This window comes from Anomaloglossus baeobatrachus, chromosome 5, assembly GCF_048569485.1.
Source record: "Anomaloglossus baeobatrachus isolate aAnoBae1 chromosome 5, aAnoBae1.hap1, whole genome shotgun sequence".
Taxonomy (NCBI): domain Eukaryota; kingdom Metazoa; phylum Chordata; class Amphibia; order Anura; family Aromobatidae; genus Anomaloglossus; species Anomaloglossus baeobatrachus.
This window is the reverse complement of record NC_134357.1, coordinates 103,165,714-103,185,444: the sequence shown is the minus strand read 5'-3', so window position 1 is coordinate 103,185,444 and position 19,731 is coordinate 103,165,714. Positions and strand designations below refer to the sequence as shown.

The window sequence follows — 19,731 nt, the reverse complement described above, 5'->3', positions numbered from 1 at the left end:
GAAAATTACTGTAAACTCTTCCTGAAAGACAAGAAGTCTAACATATAGCCTCTGTGGACACTATGAAAATGGCAAGATTACACTTTTAAATAAAAATGGAGATAAAAAAATCTGCAGCATAAAAAGACAATTTAAAGGGAACTTGTCAGGTGCAATATACACCCAAAACATAGAGCAGTTCTGGGTGGATATTGCTAATCCTTGCCTAACTTGCCCAACAGTCCCAGCCTATAGCAGCACACAACAGGATCTTTAGAAAAAGTATTCTTTATGATATACCTATGAGGCCAGCGACTAATCGCAAGAGCGTTATTTCCCTTTGCTAGTCAGCCCCCTTAGCATGCTAACATATGCACAGCGTCAGAGGCACCTCTCTGCTGCCACCGCAAGTTTTCGGCTCAGTGCGCATGGATCACAAGTCCCCGGACTTCCGGTCATGTGCACTACACCAGTTTGAAGCTGGGATCCGTACACCCGGCTTCATAGTGCACACGACTGCAAGCACAGCAACTAATGATCAAGCGCACTGAGCCAAAAACCAGCGACGGCCGCGGTGGCAGCAGAGAGTTGAGAGCAACGATGCCTCCGACGCTGCGCAGTCATTAGCCCGTTAGCACACCCACAGGGGCAGACTAACCAAGGGAACTAAAGGCCCCTTTACACACAGACTTTCTAGCGATCCCACCAGCAATCCCGACCTTGGCCGGGATCGCTGGAAAGTCTCTAAACAGTCGCTGGTGAGCTGTCAAACAGGCAGATCTGGCCAACGACGAAGCAGCGATACGGACCTACAGAACGACCTCGCTGGTCGTTGGGGACGGGTCACACAGCAGCTATTTGACGACTCACACCTATGTTAGGGGCGTGGTGTTTGGCGCTGAAGCCACCTAGGTGTCCTTTTTACACGCCCCCTCAGCTCTGATTGGTGATCGCTAGTGCGTTCTTATTGGCGATCCAGAGCTTGGAAAGATTGGCAAAAGTCGCGCTTGTATATCCTTTGTTCCTGAGCTTCTGTTGCTTAGCGGATCTTTGTAGCGTTCTCTGTGCGGCGACTCCACACTGGTTTATCTATACATCAATACAGCTCAATCAAATGATGCTTACCGTATAGGCTTTATAGTATTGCAGACTGGAGAACTCTAATGATCCGCAAACCAGCACGCTCAGGAACAAGGTAGCTTTGAAACAATGGACGGAAGCGCTAAAGTTGCCTTCTTTTCAGTGAAAGACGCCCAATCAGAATGCAACAGCGACCACCAATCAGAGGTAAAGGGGCGGGAAAGGGAACGCTATAGCACGCCTACGAGCTGGGTTCTAAGTCGCTAACGAAGTCATCGTAACGGTGTCAAACACACCGATGCATGCTGCGCAGCGGGGAACAAAGAACCAAAAAATGTTCCTGAATGATTTGTACTGATAAGCAACCTCACAGCGGGGTCCAGGTCGCTGATGCGTCTCACACACTGCAATGTCGCTGGGGAGGTCGCAATTACATCACAAAACCGGTGACGCTACAGCGATGTTGCAGTGTGTAAAAGGGCCCTAACACTTGTGACTAGTCCCTGCCCTCATTAGCATATTATAAAGGATCTTTAGAAATACTCTTTCTAAAGATCTCTTTATCTATGCTAGTGTATACAAGGACATTTAGGCAGGGATTAGAAAAACACCCAGAACTGCTCGTGCTTCTTGGTGGATATTGCACCTGACAGGTTCCCTTTAAATAGGTCATTTTATAATCTTAGCTGACCTTTAACGAGGTCAGCCAATTTTCACACTTCTGGTTCTTCCTCTCCCGCGAGCCATACATTTTCTATTTGTCCATTGACAGTCATATGACTACTTGTTTCTCGAGGGACAAGTTGCAGTTTTGAATGACACCATTCATTTTACCATATGAAAGTAGTTTTGTGAGTTCTGCAACTGTTTTTGGGGCTTGCTCTTGATAGTACAGCAAGAAAAACCAGACATCTTGATTCTCCAGGTTTCTACAATTACTACAATACCAAAACTTACAAGATTTTTTTTTTTTTTTTTTCATTTAAAGGGGTATTCCCATCTCCAAGATCCTATCCCAATATGTAGTAGGAATAATAATATATTATTAATATTATTAGCAAATACCTCAAATTAGGAGACATGGCTATATCAACTATACATTTCTGCCTCATGTGCAGGGCATTGCAGCTTAGGTATCCATGGTTACAACCACTCTGATAACCTCCAATTAGAAATGTAGTAGTTATTATTATTAATAAAAACACCTACTACATATTGGGATAGAATTTTGGAAATGGGTATACCACTTGAAAGGAAAAAAAAAAAATTCTTAACTTAGAAACAAGCCCTAACAAAACTAATTTGATGGAAATTTGTTTATTTATAAAATCGACACGAATTGGGATACACACAATGGGTTGATCGCTGTTTATTGCATTTTACTGAGAGGTGCGATGACCACCAGTGGCAAATCTAATTTTTTTTCTTTTTTTTATAGTTTCCCCTTTGGGTTAAATAATTTTACACGTTGATAGATTGGACTTTTGCAGATGTGGCAGTATTAAATATTTATGTATACACATACACGCATACATTAATATAATACAATTCACTGTATTGGTAAAGGGGGGTGATAAAGACTTCACCTGAGTATACCTGACTGATCTGGAGACTGAAAGCAGCGATTAGGTGTTTAAAGGGAACCTGTCACCATTTTTTGCCCTATAAGCTGCGGCCACCACCAGTGGGCTCTTATATACAGCATTCTAACATGCTGTATATAAGAGCCCAGGCCGCTGTGTAGAGCGTAAAAATCACTTTATAATACCTAAACGGTCGCTGCGGTGGATGTGGCTCAAATGGGCGTCTTCATCCTTTGGTGCCAGTGCCTCCTCTTTCGGTCATCTTCGTCCTCTTTCTGAAGCCTGTGTGCATGCCGTGACTATGTCATACACACTCGCCGGTCCTGCGCAGGCGCACTACAATACTGTGATCTGCCCTGCTGAGGCCACATCAAAGTGCGCCTGCTCAGGACCTGAATGCTGGCGAGTGTGTAAGACTTAAAACGCGTCATGCATCCCGGCTTTAGAAGATACAGGAGAAAGATGGCCAAAAGAGGCGGCGTCGGCACCGGGGGACAAAGACCCCCATTTGACCCAAATCCACCACAGCGACCGGTTTAGTTGAGTATTAAGTGTTTTTTATGTTGTCACAGCAGCCTGGGCTCTTATATACAGCATGTTAGAATGCTGTATATAAGAGCCGGGTGGTGGTGGCCGCAGCTTATAGGCCAAAAACTGGTGACAGGTTCCCTTTAATCACAAGCTCTGCAGGCTGTAGAACACAGCCAACCCCTGCCAAGCAAGTTTCATCCCCGATATAAGACATATCAGTACATCCTATGTCAGGAAAGAGTTAAAACCATTCCTCATGTTGGTAAAACAGCTCGGGCCCATTGAGACACGGGATACCAGTCCTCTGCTCTATGAGAAGGAGGCACAATGTATAAACGGTGTGTGGTGCTCTGTGCAATGTTCTGCTGTGAATGGCGGAATTTATGAGGATGTTACTCTGACACTCATCAGTTACCTAAACGTTGTTCCTGCTCCAATATGTCCTTCCACAGTGCAAAAATTTAGAAATGAACTTAAAAAAAAAGGGACTGCCACCAGGTTTTTGCCCCTAAATCTGAGCGCAGAATGAGGAAGGAAAACAGAGCTCGATTCCATTGATGTGCCACTAACTGGGATGTTTAGGGCAGTTTTTAGAAAATCACTTTAATTAGCAAAAGGATTACCATTAGATGACTACTGGCGTGCGGTCAGGTAGTCCAGCAGATACATGAGATAGTTATAACCCTCCGCTACATTCATATAACTGCTAGATCTGCAGCACAGAAAACATTGATTTTATCTAAATTACAGCAAACAGATCAGTAAGTGACATCACTGGAATCAGGGTCTCTGTCTCTACATTATGCTGCTCTCAGAGAAGGAAGCAAAAACCCATGACAGATTCCCTTTAAAGAACATTGCAAAGTACTACCGTAGGTTTCTAGTAGGTATCCACATTCCTCAGATTCAATCTGATGCAGCATCTGTAGGATGTACTGGAAAAAGCAAACACTGTTCTATGGAGGACATCACAATGAGGACTCATTTATCTAGGGCTGCCCTTTTATGTAATAGAACAGTAAGCAGGCTCAGACTTGTACATTTTAATAAGCCCCCACAAATGTGCTCATAAGTGCTCCTAATGTCCAGCGAAAGGACCCAACTTTCTAACAAAATCAGGCATGAACTTCCAGGGTGCGGAGAAATCACTCAAGACTTTGCAGCCCCTCCAGCAGAGGAGAAGTGAGATCCCTCCGTGCACTAATCCTGCGCTGCCTCGTATTTTATTGTAACTGCTCCGATGAGGTACATAGTAGAGCTGAATTAGTGCAAGGGGAGATCTCTCTGCCACTGCGTGAGGGGCCGCGACAGCTTAAGGGACCCCACACTCTAAATGCCAAAATCACTCGACCGGGACGTTTGGCCCTATTATGGTAGAAGAATGGGCCCTTTGGCGGACAATAGGAGCGTTTTTTGACACATATTTAATTAAAGTGGGAAGCCTCTGACTGGTTATTTTAACAAAAAGGTAAGCCCCAGATTTATGATACAACACACCTTTAGAGGACTTGTGGAGTCCACACTTGGGGCTCATGCGAACGTTCCTGCTGAATATTCTGTATTCTGCAGCGATTTGACAGCACATGTGCACGACAAATCGCTGCAGAAACTCTGCATAATGGTTGCAGTTTTTCTGTAAAAAAAAAAAAAAATAATAATTGATTTCATGCGCTCTGGCTGCTGCCCCCACCATAGACAGAGCGGGAGCTGCATGCATTGCGCACGGAATAATTGACATGCTCATTTTATGAACGCACGGATTTGGGTCAAAATTGCTGCGTTCATAAAAGCATCGTGCGCACGTATCATGTGCAATCTTCATAGATTGTGCTGGGGACGCAGGACGCATGCATTTACACTGCAGTGCAATACGCAGCGTAAATGCATCTAAGTACGCAACGTGCGCATGAGCCCTTAGGCCCTGTGCCCACGGGAGATGGTACCTGTGGACTTTTCTGCAGGTATTTCTACAGGTTCACACAGCAACTCCCCGGAATCCGCAGCTATCCATTGCTGCGGTATTTCTGCGTAATTGTTGCAGGAAACCATGCAGATTTTGTGCGCCTTACCTCTGGATTTCGCGCCCTGTATCTCCATAGTGGAGGAGCGGGCATTCCGCAGATCATTCCGCATGAATAATTGACATGCAGTTACTTGCGGGACATCCGCAGCATTTTCCACAGCCGCACATACCGCAGGATTGATACAGCATTCCCCAAATCCCATAGGATAACATGGGGAGTGTCTGTACTTGTGTAAACCCGCAGATTTATCTGGAAAATCTCGAAAATCCGCAGGTTTTCTGCAGCAATATCCGCAGTTACTTTCTCCTGTGAGCACATAGCCTTAGGCCTTGTGTGCATGGGGCAGTTTGTGATACCAGCAAAGTCCATGGTTATTCTGAAGTGCTGTGTGCACGTTGCTTTTTTTTTCCTTGAAGTTTTGGGTGCAGAAAGAAAAAAAAAAAAAATCTGCAGCATGTCCAAATCCTTGTGCATTTTTTTCTGCTTTGTTAGCCCTTCCAGCCATTGATTTCACACACAAAAAAAAGGCATGGCACAAAAACGTACCAAAACCGCATGCGTTTTCTGTCACAGTTGGTGCAGAAAATTGTGCGCACAACCCCTAGGTCAGTTGTTTTGGCCCCACAGTAGTAGATTTTAATCTTAAAGCTAAGGCTGGTTTCACACTACGTCTTTTTAACATCCGTTGAAAACGTTATTTTAGCGGAAGTACGGATCCTGCTTTTACAGCAAATAACGTATGCAAACGCATCTGTTATTTTGCAGGATCCTGCACTGGATGTTTAGGGGCGGGCATTGGAGTCATGTGATCGGGAGTGAGGGGAACTAGACTGGGAGGAGGCTTCTGACAGCTGCAGACGCTGGTAACCAAGGTAAACATCGGCCTTGGATACCCGATATTTATCTTGGTTACGAGTGTCTGCAGCTGCTAGGAGCCGGGCTGCCTGCACGCGTAACCAACGTAAACATCGGGTAACTAAGAGAAGTGGTTACGCGATATTTACCTTGGTTACGAGTGTCCGCAGCTCTCAGGTGGGGGAGAGAGGGAGGGGAGGAAGGGGGAAAGACAGATAGAGAGAGAGAGGGTGAGGGAGGGAAGAGGAGAGAGAGACAGATCACGCGAGACTGGTTCTGGGCATGCTCAGTACTTTCTGGGCATGCTCAGTACAAAAGCAGGATCCTGTCTATCAGCACGCCAGCGTTCACCTGCTTTTGGATACAGTATAGTCAGGATCCGGTGACTTGCAGTATTTTGACGCAGCTCAAAAACGCTACAAGTAGCGTTTTTGAAACATGTTAAAAAACTGCAAGTCACCGGATCCGCACTATAACGCAGGCAAACGCAGGTGAACGGATGTTAACGCGAGTCCATTGCAAATGCATTGAAATTAAAACGCATTTGCACTGGATCCGTACTTTCGCTAAAATAACGTTTTCAACGGATGTTAAAAAGACGTAGTGTGAAACCAGCCTAATCTGGGTATTTTCAGCAGTGGGTTGAATTAGCAGAAGAGCATTGTTTAGGCTTCTGTACCAAGCGCACTCATTTCCCATGACAAGGAATTGGTTAATTTCACAACCCTTAAAAAAAGGTCTTCACTTCCGCCCCATCAGACAGAACAGAGATATGCTGAAATATGCTGCTGCACTCCCCCGCTCCCGTCTAGACACTCCTGTGCCCATCGCCACTCACAGCTCTACCTCATCACCTGGAAGACTCGCCTGACAAGTGTTAACCCTTCACCACAAGTGCCGTAAGATAAAAATGGAAGTTTGTTTGTAGGAAGCCTTGAATCTAGTAAGTAGGGTAGTCCGGCATTCCAGCTCCTAATATTGGGGCCACATCGTCTTCTAATCTGAATGAGTATACTGATCTGTAGGTAAGACATTATAAGACTGGCGGGAGATCAGAAGAATTAAAGGGAAGGTAAATCTAGGTTTCTGCTATGTTATCTGAGCAGCAAAATGTGGAGAGAGGGAGTGGGGGGGGATGGGAGAGAGGGAGTGGGGGGGGATGGGAGAGAGGGAGTGGGGGGGGATGGGAGAGAGGGAGTGGGGGGGGGATGGGAGAGAGGGAGTGGGGGGGGATGGGAGAGAGGGAGTGGGGGGGGATGGGAGAGAGGGAGTGGGGGGGGATGGGAGAGAGGGAGTGGGGGGGGATGGGAGAGAGGGAGTGGGGGGGGATGGGAGAGAGGGAGTGGGGGGGGATGGGAGAGAGGGAGTGGGGGGGGATGGGAGAGAGGGAGTGGGGGGGGATGGGAGAGAGGGAGTGGGGGGGATGGGAGAGAGGGAGTGGGGGGGATGGGAGAGAGGGAGTGGGGGGGATGGGAGAGAGGGAGTGGGGGGGATGGGAGAGAGGGAGTGGGGGGGATGGGAGAGAGGGAGTGGGGGGGATGGGAGAGAGGGAGTGGGGGGGATGGGAGAGAGGGAGTGGGGGGGATGGGAGAGAGGGAGTGGGGGGGATGGGAGAGAGGGAGTGGGGGGGATGGGAGAGAGGGAGTGGGGGGGATGGGAGAGAGGGAGTGGGGGGATGGGAGAGAGGGAGTGGGGGGGGATGGGAGAGAGGGAGTGGGGGGGGATGGGAGAGAGGGAGTGGGGGGATGGGAGAGAGGGAGTGGGGGGATGGGAGAGAGGGAGTGGGGGGATGGGAGAGAGGGAGTGGGGGGATGGGAGAGAGGGAGTGGGGGATGGGAGAGAGGGAGTGGGGGGATGGGAGAGAGGGAGGGGGGTGGGAGAGAGGGAGGGGGGGGGGGGAAGAGTGATCACACGAGGCTGGTATCTGGGCATGCTCAGTAGAGCAAGCAGGAACCATGTCTTTCAGCATGCCAGCGTTCACATGCGTTTGCATGCAGTATAGTCAGGATCCAGCAGTTTGCAGTATTTGGACGCAGCTCAAAAACGCTACAAGTAGAGTTTTTGAAAAAAAAAGTTAAAAAACTGCAAGTCGCTGGATCCTCACTATAACGCACGCAAACGCAGGTGAACGCATGTTGACGCGAGTCCATTGCAACGAAAACGCATTTGCACTGGATCCGCTTTTGCGTTAAAAAAACGTTAATGACGCATGTTAAAAAAAACGTAGTGTGAAAGCAGCCTAACTGGGACCTGCACAATCCAATATCTCCTCCCGCCTCATTCAGGTGTGCGCTATTTTCAGTTTGATATCCCCTACTAAGTATTCTGCATCCTGACAAGCCGATATACATCATGAGCACATGTACGCAGGCTGTAGAAATTGCAGATCTATTGTTTGGATTTTCAGAACTGAAGTGGTACTATAAAAGCACCCTTGCCAATTGCATTTTAACTTTTTTTTTTCTCATTTGTGTAGCCTAAATTTAGTGTTCTAACTGCAGGCCACAAAATTAAACAGTTTTGCGCACGTACACAATTTTTTTTTTTTTTAACCATTGGAAGGGGGAAAAGAAAAAAAAAAAAAAAGAAGAAGAAACAAAACTGAAAAGCTTCCAGAGCCTAAACACTGGGCTGAACAACCCGGATATATAAAGCTTTCATGAAGCACAGTTTCCAGTATGCGGCTGCATAACATGACCGCAGATTTACAATAGTGACCTCCTGCCTCAAACGGGACCTGATTTGATTCTAAACAGAACAAAGGCGTACAGGAACCACCAGTCTAATGACGCGATTTACCATGGATGGCATTTTGGTGCCTTTGTGTAGCTACACATCCTGTTAGAAAATGAAGGAAGCTGTTTAGACAATGCAATCTGGGTCACATCTAGTTCACTTGCAGCCATTTGGATGGCCAGGAGAAAAATCATCCAGGCTGAAAACAAGCATGTGAAACATGGCATGAGGTGTAGCATACACATCACCCTAGGCCCAAGACAAATGGGTAACTATACACAGGTATGCAAAATTTGGGTTTAAGGAGAGAAAAAAAACAAACAACAAATCCTGTGACTGGTTACGCTTTTTTTATGCCATATATAGAGATATATATACACACACATATTTATATATATATATATATATATATATATATATATATATATATATATATATATATATATATATATATATATATATATATATATATATATATATATATATATATATATATATATATATATATATATATATATATTACACATACATACACACACACATACACACACAGACTATTTTTAACCATTACTTATGGAAAATGCACTAGATGAACAAGAAAAATCATAGCCAAAAATGTACGCATTGTATGCAAAAACATATTTAACATTCTGCATCTTTAGTGGAATTCTTGTGCCCTTTCCTTTTCTCCTATAGAAGCCTGCAGATCTGTGAAGCAGTTGTCCCCCATCATGGTCACGTTCCTTCTACCTTGGCATCATCGCTCCATCTTCTTGCTATCCTGATGAAATCTCTCTTCTTGCTGTTCGCTAACAGCACCAAGGTTTTCAGGAAAGTCGTCTAATTGGGAATGTAAAAGTATAGCTTCAAATTCATTAGAAACCCCCAAGGCTTTGAAACGTTTCTGCATGTTCTCCATGATGGACTTACATTTTGGATCTTTGTTGTTACCTACAAATTTCTTGACTTTTTCTTGAAAAGACTCTTAAGTTCTTTTTCCAACAGCTTTCTTTTTTATTTCAGACATATCCTTTACGAGTTTCCAAATATCCAGATTCACAAAAATTCATTCCTTCAGTTTTACTTCGGACAGTCTATGAAACTTTGTCCACAGGTACATAAATGTCTCTCCTTTTGGTAGAGCTTCATCAGTCCAAACTTCATGTGGAGCGGTGGCAGGAGAACTTTAGTGGGATCAACTAAACGTTCCGTGACTATGTTATTCAGTCCAGGTTGCAAAGATGTTCTCATTGCTTAACTTTTTCGAGTCCTACTCTAAGGCCAAGACCGCACTTTGCGTTTTCCTACTTGCATTTCTAAACGCACGTTTTGGGCTTAATCGATTTGACCAAAGTTGCCTTTTTCAGAACTTTAGCGCTGAAAACGCATGTGCATTTACCGCGTTTTAGATGTGTTTTCAGCGCTTTTTCACCTGCGTTTTGACAGATGTGTTTTGAACATCAAGACACTTCTAAATAAAGATTAACTAGTCAAACATCATGAAAAAAGAGAAAAAAAGAAAAAACAATTTTGGAATAAAGAAAATATTTATATTTCATGAAATTATAGCGGTTTTATAATATTTAATGTTAATTTTAATATTAAAATAGCAATAAAATCAAAATTTTATTTAATTTCATTGTCGCACTATGTGTGTGTAAAGGGACATATTATTCCATTATTTTAATGTCAGAAAACCATGCGTTTTTGAAGTCAAAAACTCTGTTTCTGCAGCAAAAAAGCAAGAATTTGAAGGAATCTTGGTTTTTGCCATTTCTCATTGACTACAATGTTAGCAAAATGCACCCAAAATGGAAAAAACAATTGACATGCTGCTTCTTTGAACGCATGGTTTTTGCCACAAAATATGCAAATTAAACGCAGCGTTTAGAAACGCAAAGTGTGGTCTAGATATCCCCATTTTCCATAGACTTTGCTGGAAAATCAAAACGCATGCCTTTTGGCATGAAAAAGGTGCATCTCAAAATAGACCTAAAAAGCACCAAAAACGCAGGTGGAAACGCAAAGTGCGGTCTTAGCCTTAGGCTATGTGCCCACGCTGCGAAAAATGCGCGGATTTTGCTGCGGATTTCTTGCGGAAAAGCCGCAGATTTTCCAGAAATCTGCAGCACAGCTACTCCCCAGCCATTTCTATGGCATTTGGGCAATGCTGTGCCCACGCTGCGGATTTTTCCGCAGCGGAAATCGTGCGGATTTCCGTGCGGAAAAATCTGCAGCATGTCAATTATTGTTGCGGATTTCTCCGCAGGGTCCCATATACTTACCTGCCTCACCGGAGTCACTTTCTCCGTCCGGTGTACAGGAGCACAGTGAATCCAGGTACAGGAAGGAAGAGGTGGGCGGAGCCTGCACGAGCTCCGGTCATGTGACAGCCGGAGCTAGTTCAGGCCCACCCACCTTCTCCTGCAGACGCCGAGTGACCCGGCTGCCGGAAAGCGAGGTGCTGCATGATGGAGGTAAGTATGAACTCCCCCGATCACTGCAGCACTTGTTCTGCATTGAGGATGCAGTGTCAAAGCCATGGTACTGTATCCTCAATGCAGAAAGGCCGCACCATATCCGCACGACATTCCGCAGCATGGAAACAGACAAAAGTTGTGGTGCTGTTTCCTGGGAGCACCTGCGAAATGTCTTGCGGATATATCCGCAGGACACTGTCCCCGTGGGCACATAGCCTAACTGTCCCATTGACACAAAAAGCAAAAGATCCTTCATGTATCCTCATTGCTGCCAAAGGAGGAAAAAAAGAGAACCTTCAGATCATCACATATTGACCATCCTTGATCCTTGTAGTTAAAATTTCTTGGAGAATAAAGTCTAAATTCTCATCGCTTTCCTTGAAGAGCACAGAACGCCCTACAGGCACTGAAGCATACTTGCTGCCATTGTGCAGCTTTCAGACTTTTTGGATTAATCAATACTCTACTGCTCCATGTTAAATTGTTCAGGATCATCACTGCAATAGACTAGAGCACGGTCTTTAGAAAAGTATGGAAGGAATTCCTTTTCTCTTCTGTACCAGGAGATAGCAGGTTCTTTTCCTTTAGTCTAGAGTCTAAGCGTATGTTCACACAGGGCTTTTCTGGTAATTTTTTTTTTCCTGACGAAAACCTGATCTTGTAGGAGGAAATCTCCTTTGAGTCATCAGCGTTTTTCATGTGTTTTTTTTAGTGGTGTTCTTGCTGCTTTTTCTCTACAAAATGGGTTGTATTAATGAAAAAAATGCAGCAAATCTGCAGCAAAGAATTGACAGGCTCATTCTTTAAAACCCTGACCCAAAACCCAGATATTTGACAAAACAGTCAGGGAAAAAAAAGTGTGTGTGTGTGTGTGTGTGTGTGTGTGTGTGTTTTCAGAAATCTCACAGACTTTGCTGGGACTGTAAAAAGCAGCTTTTTATTAGCATGGATTTGCATAAAACCAAGGCAAATCTGCAGAAAAACTTACCAAAAAATCCCTGTGTGAACATAGCCCAAAACTGTATGTGCAGCTTTAGTTTGCAGATAAAAAGGAGCTTGTCATTTGCTCCAAAAGGCTCCCATCCACATTAAATGGCTATCGGACGATCATTCGACCAACAGCCCTCTCAGCTGGCGCTCATACACAGGTACTCGTGTTTGGCCAAGCCTGTTCTCCATGAGAAAAGTTTAAGAAAAAATATAAAGTCTATGGAAAAAACTGTATGTGATGGAATTTTTCGAGATTTTTTTTCATAGAGTTAGTTCAGCGATTGATAATATCTAAAGATCACCTTACTTTACAAATACTCTTTCCCTTGCACACCTGTGCTATTAGCAGGTAAAGACATCCAACAATTGACCAGCACACTCGAAGAGTATAAGAAACGACTTACCTTACAACATCATCTATATTGTTTCTGTATACACCTTCAAGTCTTTCTGCCGGAAACCCCATGGCAATTATGTTAGGATAAATATCTGAGAATGAAGGGTTAAGGAAAGCGGGTGCATAGTATTGGACATTAGATAAAGGCATGTCATTATTACTCAGGTTAACAAAAAGCTTCAGCTATTCAACATTTCTTACACATGCAGAGATGAAGAAAAGTGCAGATTTTTACAGAAGCTCGGACGACTCCAGAAACAATCTAGACATTAATCCCCCAAAAGTCCCATATACATCAACAGTTCAATAAACCAACCCCTTAAAGAGGAGGCGATTTTTCGGTTTTGCGCCGTTTCCCTCCCTTATTCTCAGTGCCATCACTTTTTTATTTCTCCATTGATATTGCCCTGTGAGGGCTTGTTTTTTGCAGAAGGAGTTGTACTTTTGAATGATATCTATTTACTCATATGTAATGGCAAGATGGGAAAGAATTGCTAGAGTTGCACAATAGAAAAAAGTAAAATTCTGCAATTGTTTTTGGGATTTTTTTAATGTCAGTTTATTTTACAATAAAACTACCTGACAGTGTGATTCTCCATGTTCGTACGATTACATAGATACCAAACATGTATAGTTTGTTTTATTAAAGTGGTGAAGAAAAATAAAAATCTTGCTTGTGGCTTGTTTTTTGCGCCCCGAGCTGGTGTTTTCATTATCATCTTGGGGTATATACAATGTTTTTATAGCCGGTCATCACATTTTTTTTTCCTGTTGTTGGAGTGGCTGAAAAACTACTTCTGGCATTTTTATTCTTGTTCTAGTTTACTAATCGGATTAATTTTATATTTTGATAGATCAGACTTATGAACACAGTGATACCAAATGTATTTTTTTTTTTATAAATTTTAATGTGGAAATTAGGGGGTGACTTGAATTTTTTTTTTTTTTAGATTTTACATATATTTTACATATATATTTTAGATACATTTTAGACCTTTTCGTCTACTTTGCACTGTATAACAGTCCCCTTATGGGAATTGAACCTGCAAATAGTCTGATTATTTGTTCTACATACAGCAATAACACAGTATTGCTCTATAAAGAAATCACAGTCTCCTATGAACGTCGGCCACGAGATGACAAACACAGGGGTCATCAGCTGACCCATGGCTGTCATGAGAACTCAGACTTCCCACAATCGCCCCCCCCATACAGAAGCGTGATAAATCCCTCTATTAGAGATTGACAGTGGCATTTTACAGGTTAAAAGCCACGGGTGGAGCAGGCAGAGGTCGGCTGATTAAATCAGCCGACGTGCAGGGAAAGAAGATGTGGGTTCGGCATGCGAGTCCGCATCAGAAGGCAGGGGAGACAGCCCATGACGTACATAGCACATCATGGGACGTTCGTTAAGGGGCTAAAATAAAGTCAAACAAGCAGATTTTGGCCGTGAACTACATACAAGTTGACCTGCACTCATCTACTGGCCCGTTTACACAGACCAACAAAAACTGATGGTAACAGATCAGTAATTTAATGGCTCTGTACCTTTATGTTGACAGCAGATTCATAGGTTACAGGATTCGATAGGACGACGATCACATCAATTTTATAACTCCAGCATAAACGATCCGATCACTCAACAAAAAAGCATTTTGACCGTTCATCAGGCGATAGGAGTCATGTTTACATGGGCTGATAGTTGAGAACAAGTGTTCTTACGAAGGCTTATTCCTCCATTTTTGGCCGGTCTACATGCACAAGCAAAAATCATTTAAAAGGGTTTTGCCACAAAAAGCATATTTTAAAGTTCATTTTAATCTATAGATCTTGGAATAATAATAATTTTCACAACTGGATGGGTTTAAAAAAAAAAAATGTTCCTGTGCAGAGATAATCTGATATATGTGTCCTTGCTGTGTACTGTGTAATAGCTGTGTCTGACTGTACAGGGACATGGTCTGATCATACCACAGCTCCTGGGCTGGGGAGGACGTAAACAAAAAAAAAAAAATACAACGCAGGGCAAATCAATAATTAAGTCACTAGACAAAGGTCTTGGGGATGAAGACACGGTTCGTACAGTTTGATTTTGGAGGCGCAACCTGAACGATACAGAAGGACAGAAAACATGGATTCTTTCGAAGTGTGGTGCTGGAGAAGGATGTCCTCAATACCATGGATGGCAAGAAGAACAAAAATCAATTTTCAAATGAAGCCAAAACATGTCACATGAAGCAAGGATCACCAAGACTTGCCTATTTTGGACACATCATACAGAGAAAGCAAATCACTGGAGGACATAATGGTCGGAAGAATGGAAGAACAAGGTGATTAAGAAGACTAGCAACCAGATCGCTTCATGCATTTAAGATAACAGCAGAGAAGATCTTGGTGGACCTATCTAGGCTGCACAAGATCAATCTCCCTACAGAGCGTTTATCTATCAAGTCTTTGTCTCGAGATCAAGCTCAAGGCAGTTTTAAAAATACAATAAAAGAAAAAAAAAAAGTCATGCCATAATTTACAAGATAATGTCGAAACTTGGTATTGAAGATCAATGTGAATAGTGGGTTTTAATGTGAAGAACTTGTAGGACCAGCACAAGCACAGACATTAAGGTAAAAAAAACTTCATAAGTGTGGATGCAGAGGGTCCTCCAAAAGTATATCAGCGTGGCAATTGGCGTAGCTGGGTATGACGTAGTGTCCACCGCTATGTGGCACTGATTAAGGTCTTTTGACCAAAACATCTGTGCTTTTGCTGGTCCTATAAGTTCTTCACAATGAAAACCACTATTCACATTGGGACCCTATATAACAAGAAAAAACAGCATAAAAACAACCTCCACTCAAAAATATTATGTATTGCAAAGTGTGCACAGTACCAACATTCCAAGCTGTACTATTGAAAAAATGAGATTTTTGGCAAAAAATTGCAATCTTTCGAGCCACCCCGCCAACGTCACGGCAAATCTCCTGGGGCAGTCCTAACACCAAAATATTTTTATTTAAAGTGTGCCATGTGGCCTCACATATGCAAAATTAGGACTGCACAGCACGTACCTTGTGCTTTTCAGTCACCGTCTCCATGACTGATTCATGGTTGTGGGCGGGACAGGCCCGAGCACATGCTGCTTAGAATAAATAGCCAGTGGACGGGGTTGGATGGCCAGTGTGAACAGCCACCAACCGCCAAAAATCAGGACAGATGGAAAAATAAACATGAGGTGCACTGCAAGATGAGACTATTGAAAAAATGAGATTTTTGGCAAAAAATTGCAATCTTTCGAGCCACCCCGCCAACGTCACGGCAAATCTCCTGGGGCAGTCCTAACACCAAAATATTTTTATAGGGTCCCAGTTGATTCTCATCTTGCAGTGCACCTCATGTTTATTTTTCCATCTGTCCTGATTTTTGGCGGTTGGTGGCTGTTCACACTGGCCATCCAACCCCGTCCACTGGCTATTTATTCTAAGCAGCATGTGCTCGGGCCTGTCCCGCCCACAACCATGAATCAGTCATGGAGACGGTGACTGAAAAGCACAAGGTACGTGCTGTGCAGTCCTAATTTTGCATATGTGAGGCCACATGGCACACTTTAAATAAAAATATTTTGGTGTTAGGACTGCCCCAGGAGATTTGCCGTGACGTTGGCGGGGTGGCTCGAAAGATTGCAATTTTTTGCCAAAAATCTCATTTTTTCAATAGTACAGCTTGGAATGTTGGTACTGTGCACACTTTGCAATACATAATATTTTTGAGTGGAGGTTGTCACTATTCACATTGATCTGGAGTGCCAAGTTTCTACATCTACTTGAGACAGTTTTGGACCCTAGTTGTGCACCACGCCAGAAGTGCCGTGTGTATCAGCTCACAAAATTTACAAGATGAGCTATAAAAACATCCAGTGACAATGCGCATTCAAAAGTTACCAGTGTCTGGAACTCTTATATTACTTTTCAAAAAACAAAAAAAGTCTCCAACTGTCCACAAAATCTAAACCATCATTACTAATATCTACGGTAGGAAACCAATCATCAATATTCACATTACTTCACAGGACAAAAAAAAAAAAAAAACAAAGATGGCGCCTTGTGTAATATGTTTTAACAAGTTAGGGCTGCTTCTCACTTGCGAGTTTCTCGCAGTAGAGCAATGCGAGAAAATCTCACATTGGAATCGGACACATGTTAGTGAATGATTCAGCTCTCATCTGCGATTTTTTTTTCTCAGTCCAAATCGGACTGAGAAAAAAAATTGCAGCATGCTGCTTTTTTGCGAGTTTCTACTGCGAGTTTCTCCAATGCAAGTCTATGGGAGCGTGTAAAAAATCGGATGTCACGGGACGGCACTCACACCATCCTAGTGACATCCGATTTTCTAAATACATTTCTCGCATGTTTCCTAAAACACTGGAAACGAGTGATGTCTCCCAATGTCTGTCAATCACTATTCTGTCAGTCGGTCTCTCCCTCTCGGTCTCTATTCTCTCTGTCGGTCCGTCAGTATCTCTGTCCCTCTCTCACAGTCTGTCGGTCATTTTCCCCTCCTCTCTCATACTCACCGTTCCCCGATCTCCGGCGCGGCGCTGCACGGCATTCACACTGCTGCGGCGGCTTTTACTATTTTGAAAAAGCCGGCCGCTCATTAAACAATCTCGTATTCCCTGCTTTCCCCGCCCACAGGCGCCTATGATTGGTTGCAGTGAGACACGCCCCCACGCTGAGTGACAGGTGTCTCACTGCACCCAATCACAGCAGCCGGTGGGCGGGTCTATACTGTGCAGTGAAATAAATAAATAATTAAAAAAAATGGCGTGCGGCCCCCCCCCCAATTTTAATACCAGCCAGATAAAGCCATACGGCTGAAGGCTGGTATTCTCAGGATGGGGAGCTCCACGTTATGGGGAGCCCCCCAGCCTAACAATATCAGTCAGCAGCCGCCCAGAATTACCGCATACATTATATGTGACAGTTCTGGGGCTGTACCCGGCTCTTCCCGATTTGCCCTGGTGCGTTGGCAAATCGGGGTAATAAGGAGTTAATGGCAGCCCATAGCTGCCACTAAATCCTAGATTAATCATGTCAGGCGTCTGAGACACCCTCCATGATTAATCTGTAAGTTACAGTAAATAAACACACACACATGAAAAAATCCTTTATTAGAAATAAAAAAACACAAACACATTCCCTCATTACCAATTTAATAAGCCCCAAAAAGCCCTCCATATCCGGCGTAATCCACGGACCTCCAGCGTCGCTTCCAGCATGAAGGGGACAGGAGCTGCAGAAGACACCGCTGCTCCGGTCACCTCCATCTTTAATGCAAGTTGGGGGTGCAGCCCTCCTGATACTGAGGCTGAACAATTACCTGCTTCTCACTTTTTGCTGTGTATTTAATCTGGGACCCAGCTAACCACTTTACCATCCATATTGAAGTTTTGACATGACACTAGTCAGGTACAGAATATGTTTTTAACTTTAGTAGGTTAGGGACTGTCTCAGATGGGTACACCGTGACGAGGTGAGACAGCTTCTTACCTTTTTGCAAAAATGTATATACTAAGTACCCTGTTTATGAAGCACTTGCAATTTATTTATTTATAGTCAGGGTATTTTTTCTACAATTTTCTCCTTGGCTTTTTTTTAAGCAGCAACTGAGGTGAGTAGCGCGATCTGCTGAGGTGTCACTGAGGTTAATCGCGGCCACCGCTGGATCCTCCAACAGTGACAGCTCAGCCGATTGCGCTACTCACCTCAGTTGCTGCTTGGAGGTGACCGGAGCGGCGGTGTCTTCTGCAGCTCCTGTCACCTTCATGCTGGAAGCGACGCTGGAGGTCCGTGGATTACGCCGGATATGGAGGGCTTTTGGGGCTTATTAAATTGGTAATGAGGGAATGTGTTTGTGTTTTTTATTTCTAATAAAGGATTTTTTCATGTGTGTGTGTTTATTTACTGTCACTTACAGATTAATCATGGAGGGTGTCTCAGCCGCCTGACATGATTAATCTAGGATTTAGTGGCTGCTATGGGCTGCCATTAACTCCTTATTACCCCGATTTGCCAACGCACCAGGGCAAAATCGGGAAGAGCCGGGTACAGTCCCAGAACTGTCGCATATAATGTATGCGGCAATTCTGGGCGGCTGCTGGCTGATATTGTTAGGCTGGGGGGCTCCCCATAACGTGGAGCTCCCCATCCTGAGAATACCAGCCTTCAGCCGTATGGCTTTATCTGGCTGGTATTAAAATTGGGGGGGGGACCGCACGCCATTTTTTTTATTTAATTATTTATTTCACTGCACAGTATAGACCCGCCCACCGGCTGCTGTGATTGGGTGCAGTGTGACACCTGTCACTCAGCGTGGGGGCGTGTCTCTCTGCAACCAATCATAGGCGCCTGTGGGCGGGGAAAGCAGGGAATACGAGATTGTTTAATGAGCGGCTGGCTTTTTCAAAACAGTAAAAGCCGCCGGAGCAGTGTGAATGCCGTGCAGCGCGGCGCCGGGGATCAGTGAATATGAGAGAGGGCTGCTAACTTCAGTCACTCGGGGGATTAGTGGTCACCGGTGAGTCCTTCACTGGTGACCGCTAATCAGGACGCGGCACAGACAGAGCCGCAGCATGACAATGAAGTCAGGTGAAGTTCACCCGAGTTCATTCTGATTGTGCGGCTCTGTCTGTGTCTGCTGTCATCTGCCATTCAGCTCTGCTACATGGCTGTCTGTGTCTGTTGTCAGCGGCCATGTAGCAGCGCTGAATGGCAGATGACATAGTAAAAAATACGCATTACACATGCATTACACACGCTAGTAAAATCATTAATTTATTCAGAAATAGCATCGCACTTGCGTTGCACTCGCACCTAACGTGAACTAAAATCAGCCGAGTTTTTTTCAGCCCAGTCGGACCGATTTTACTCGCATAGATGTGTTTCCAGCCTTAAGCTGTAAACAAGTGAGTCCATCAAGTCATAACGCTTGTAACCCCACGTACAGGTGTCTCCTTCCTTCTCTTGGTGAATATGGATCACCTTATTTACCAAATGGAAAAAGCGTATGAAGAAAGATGTCCT

The 19,731-nt window shown here is 44.1% G+C and overlaps 1 protein-coding gene across 1 annotated transcript in view; it reads right to left on the bottom strand.

Moving 5' to 3' along the window:
- Positions 1-19,731, bottom strand: part of PTEN (phosphatase and tensin homolog) — a 107,284-nt gene that overhangs the window by 52,360 nt on the left and 35,193 nt on the right. Inside the window, exon 2 of the mRNA XM_075348735.1 lies at positions 12,663-12,747. Within this exon, the coding sequence (XP_075204850.1) occupies positions 12,663-12,747 (85 nt within the window). The remainder of the gene's footprint in view (positions 1-12,662; positions 12,748-19,731) is intronic.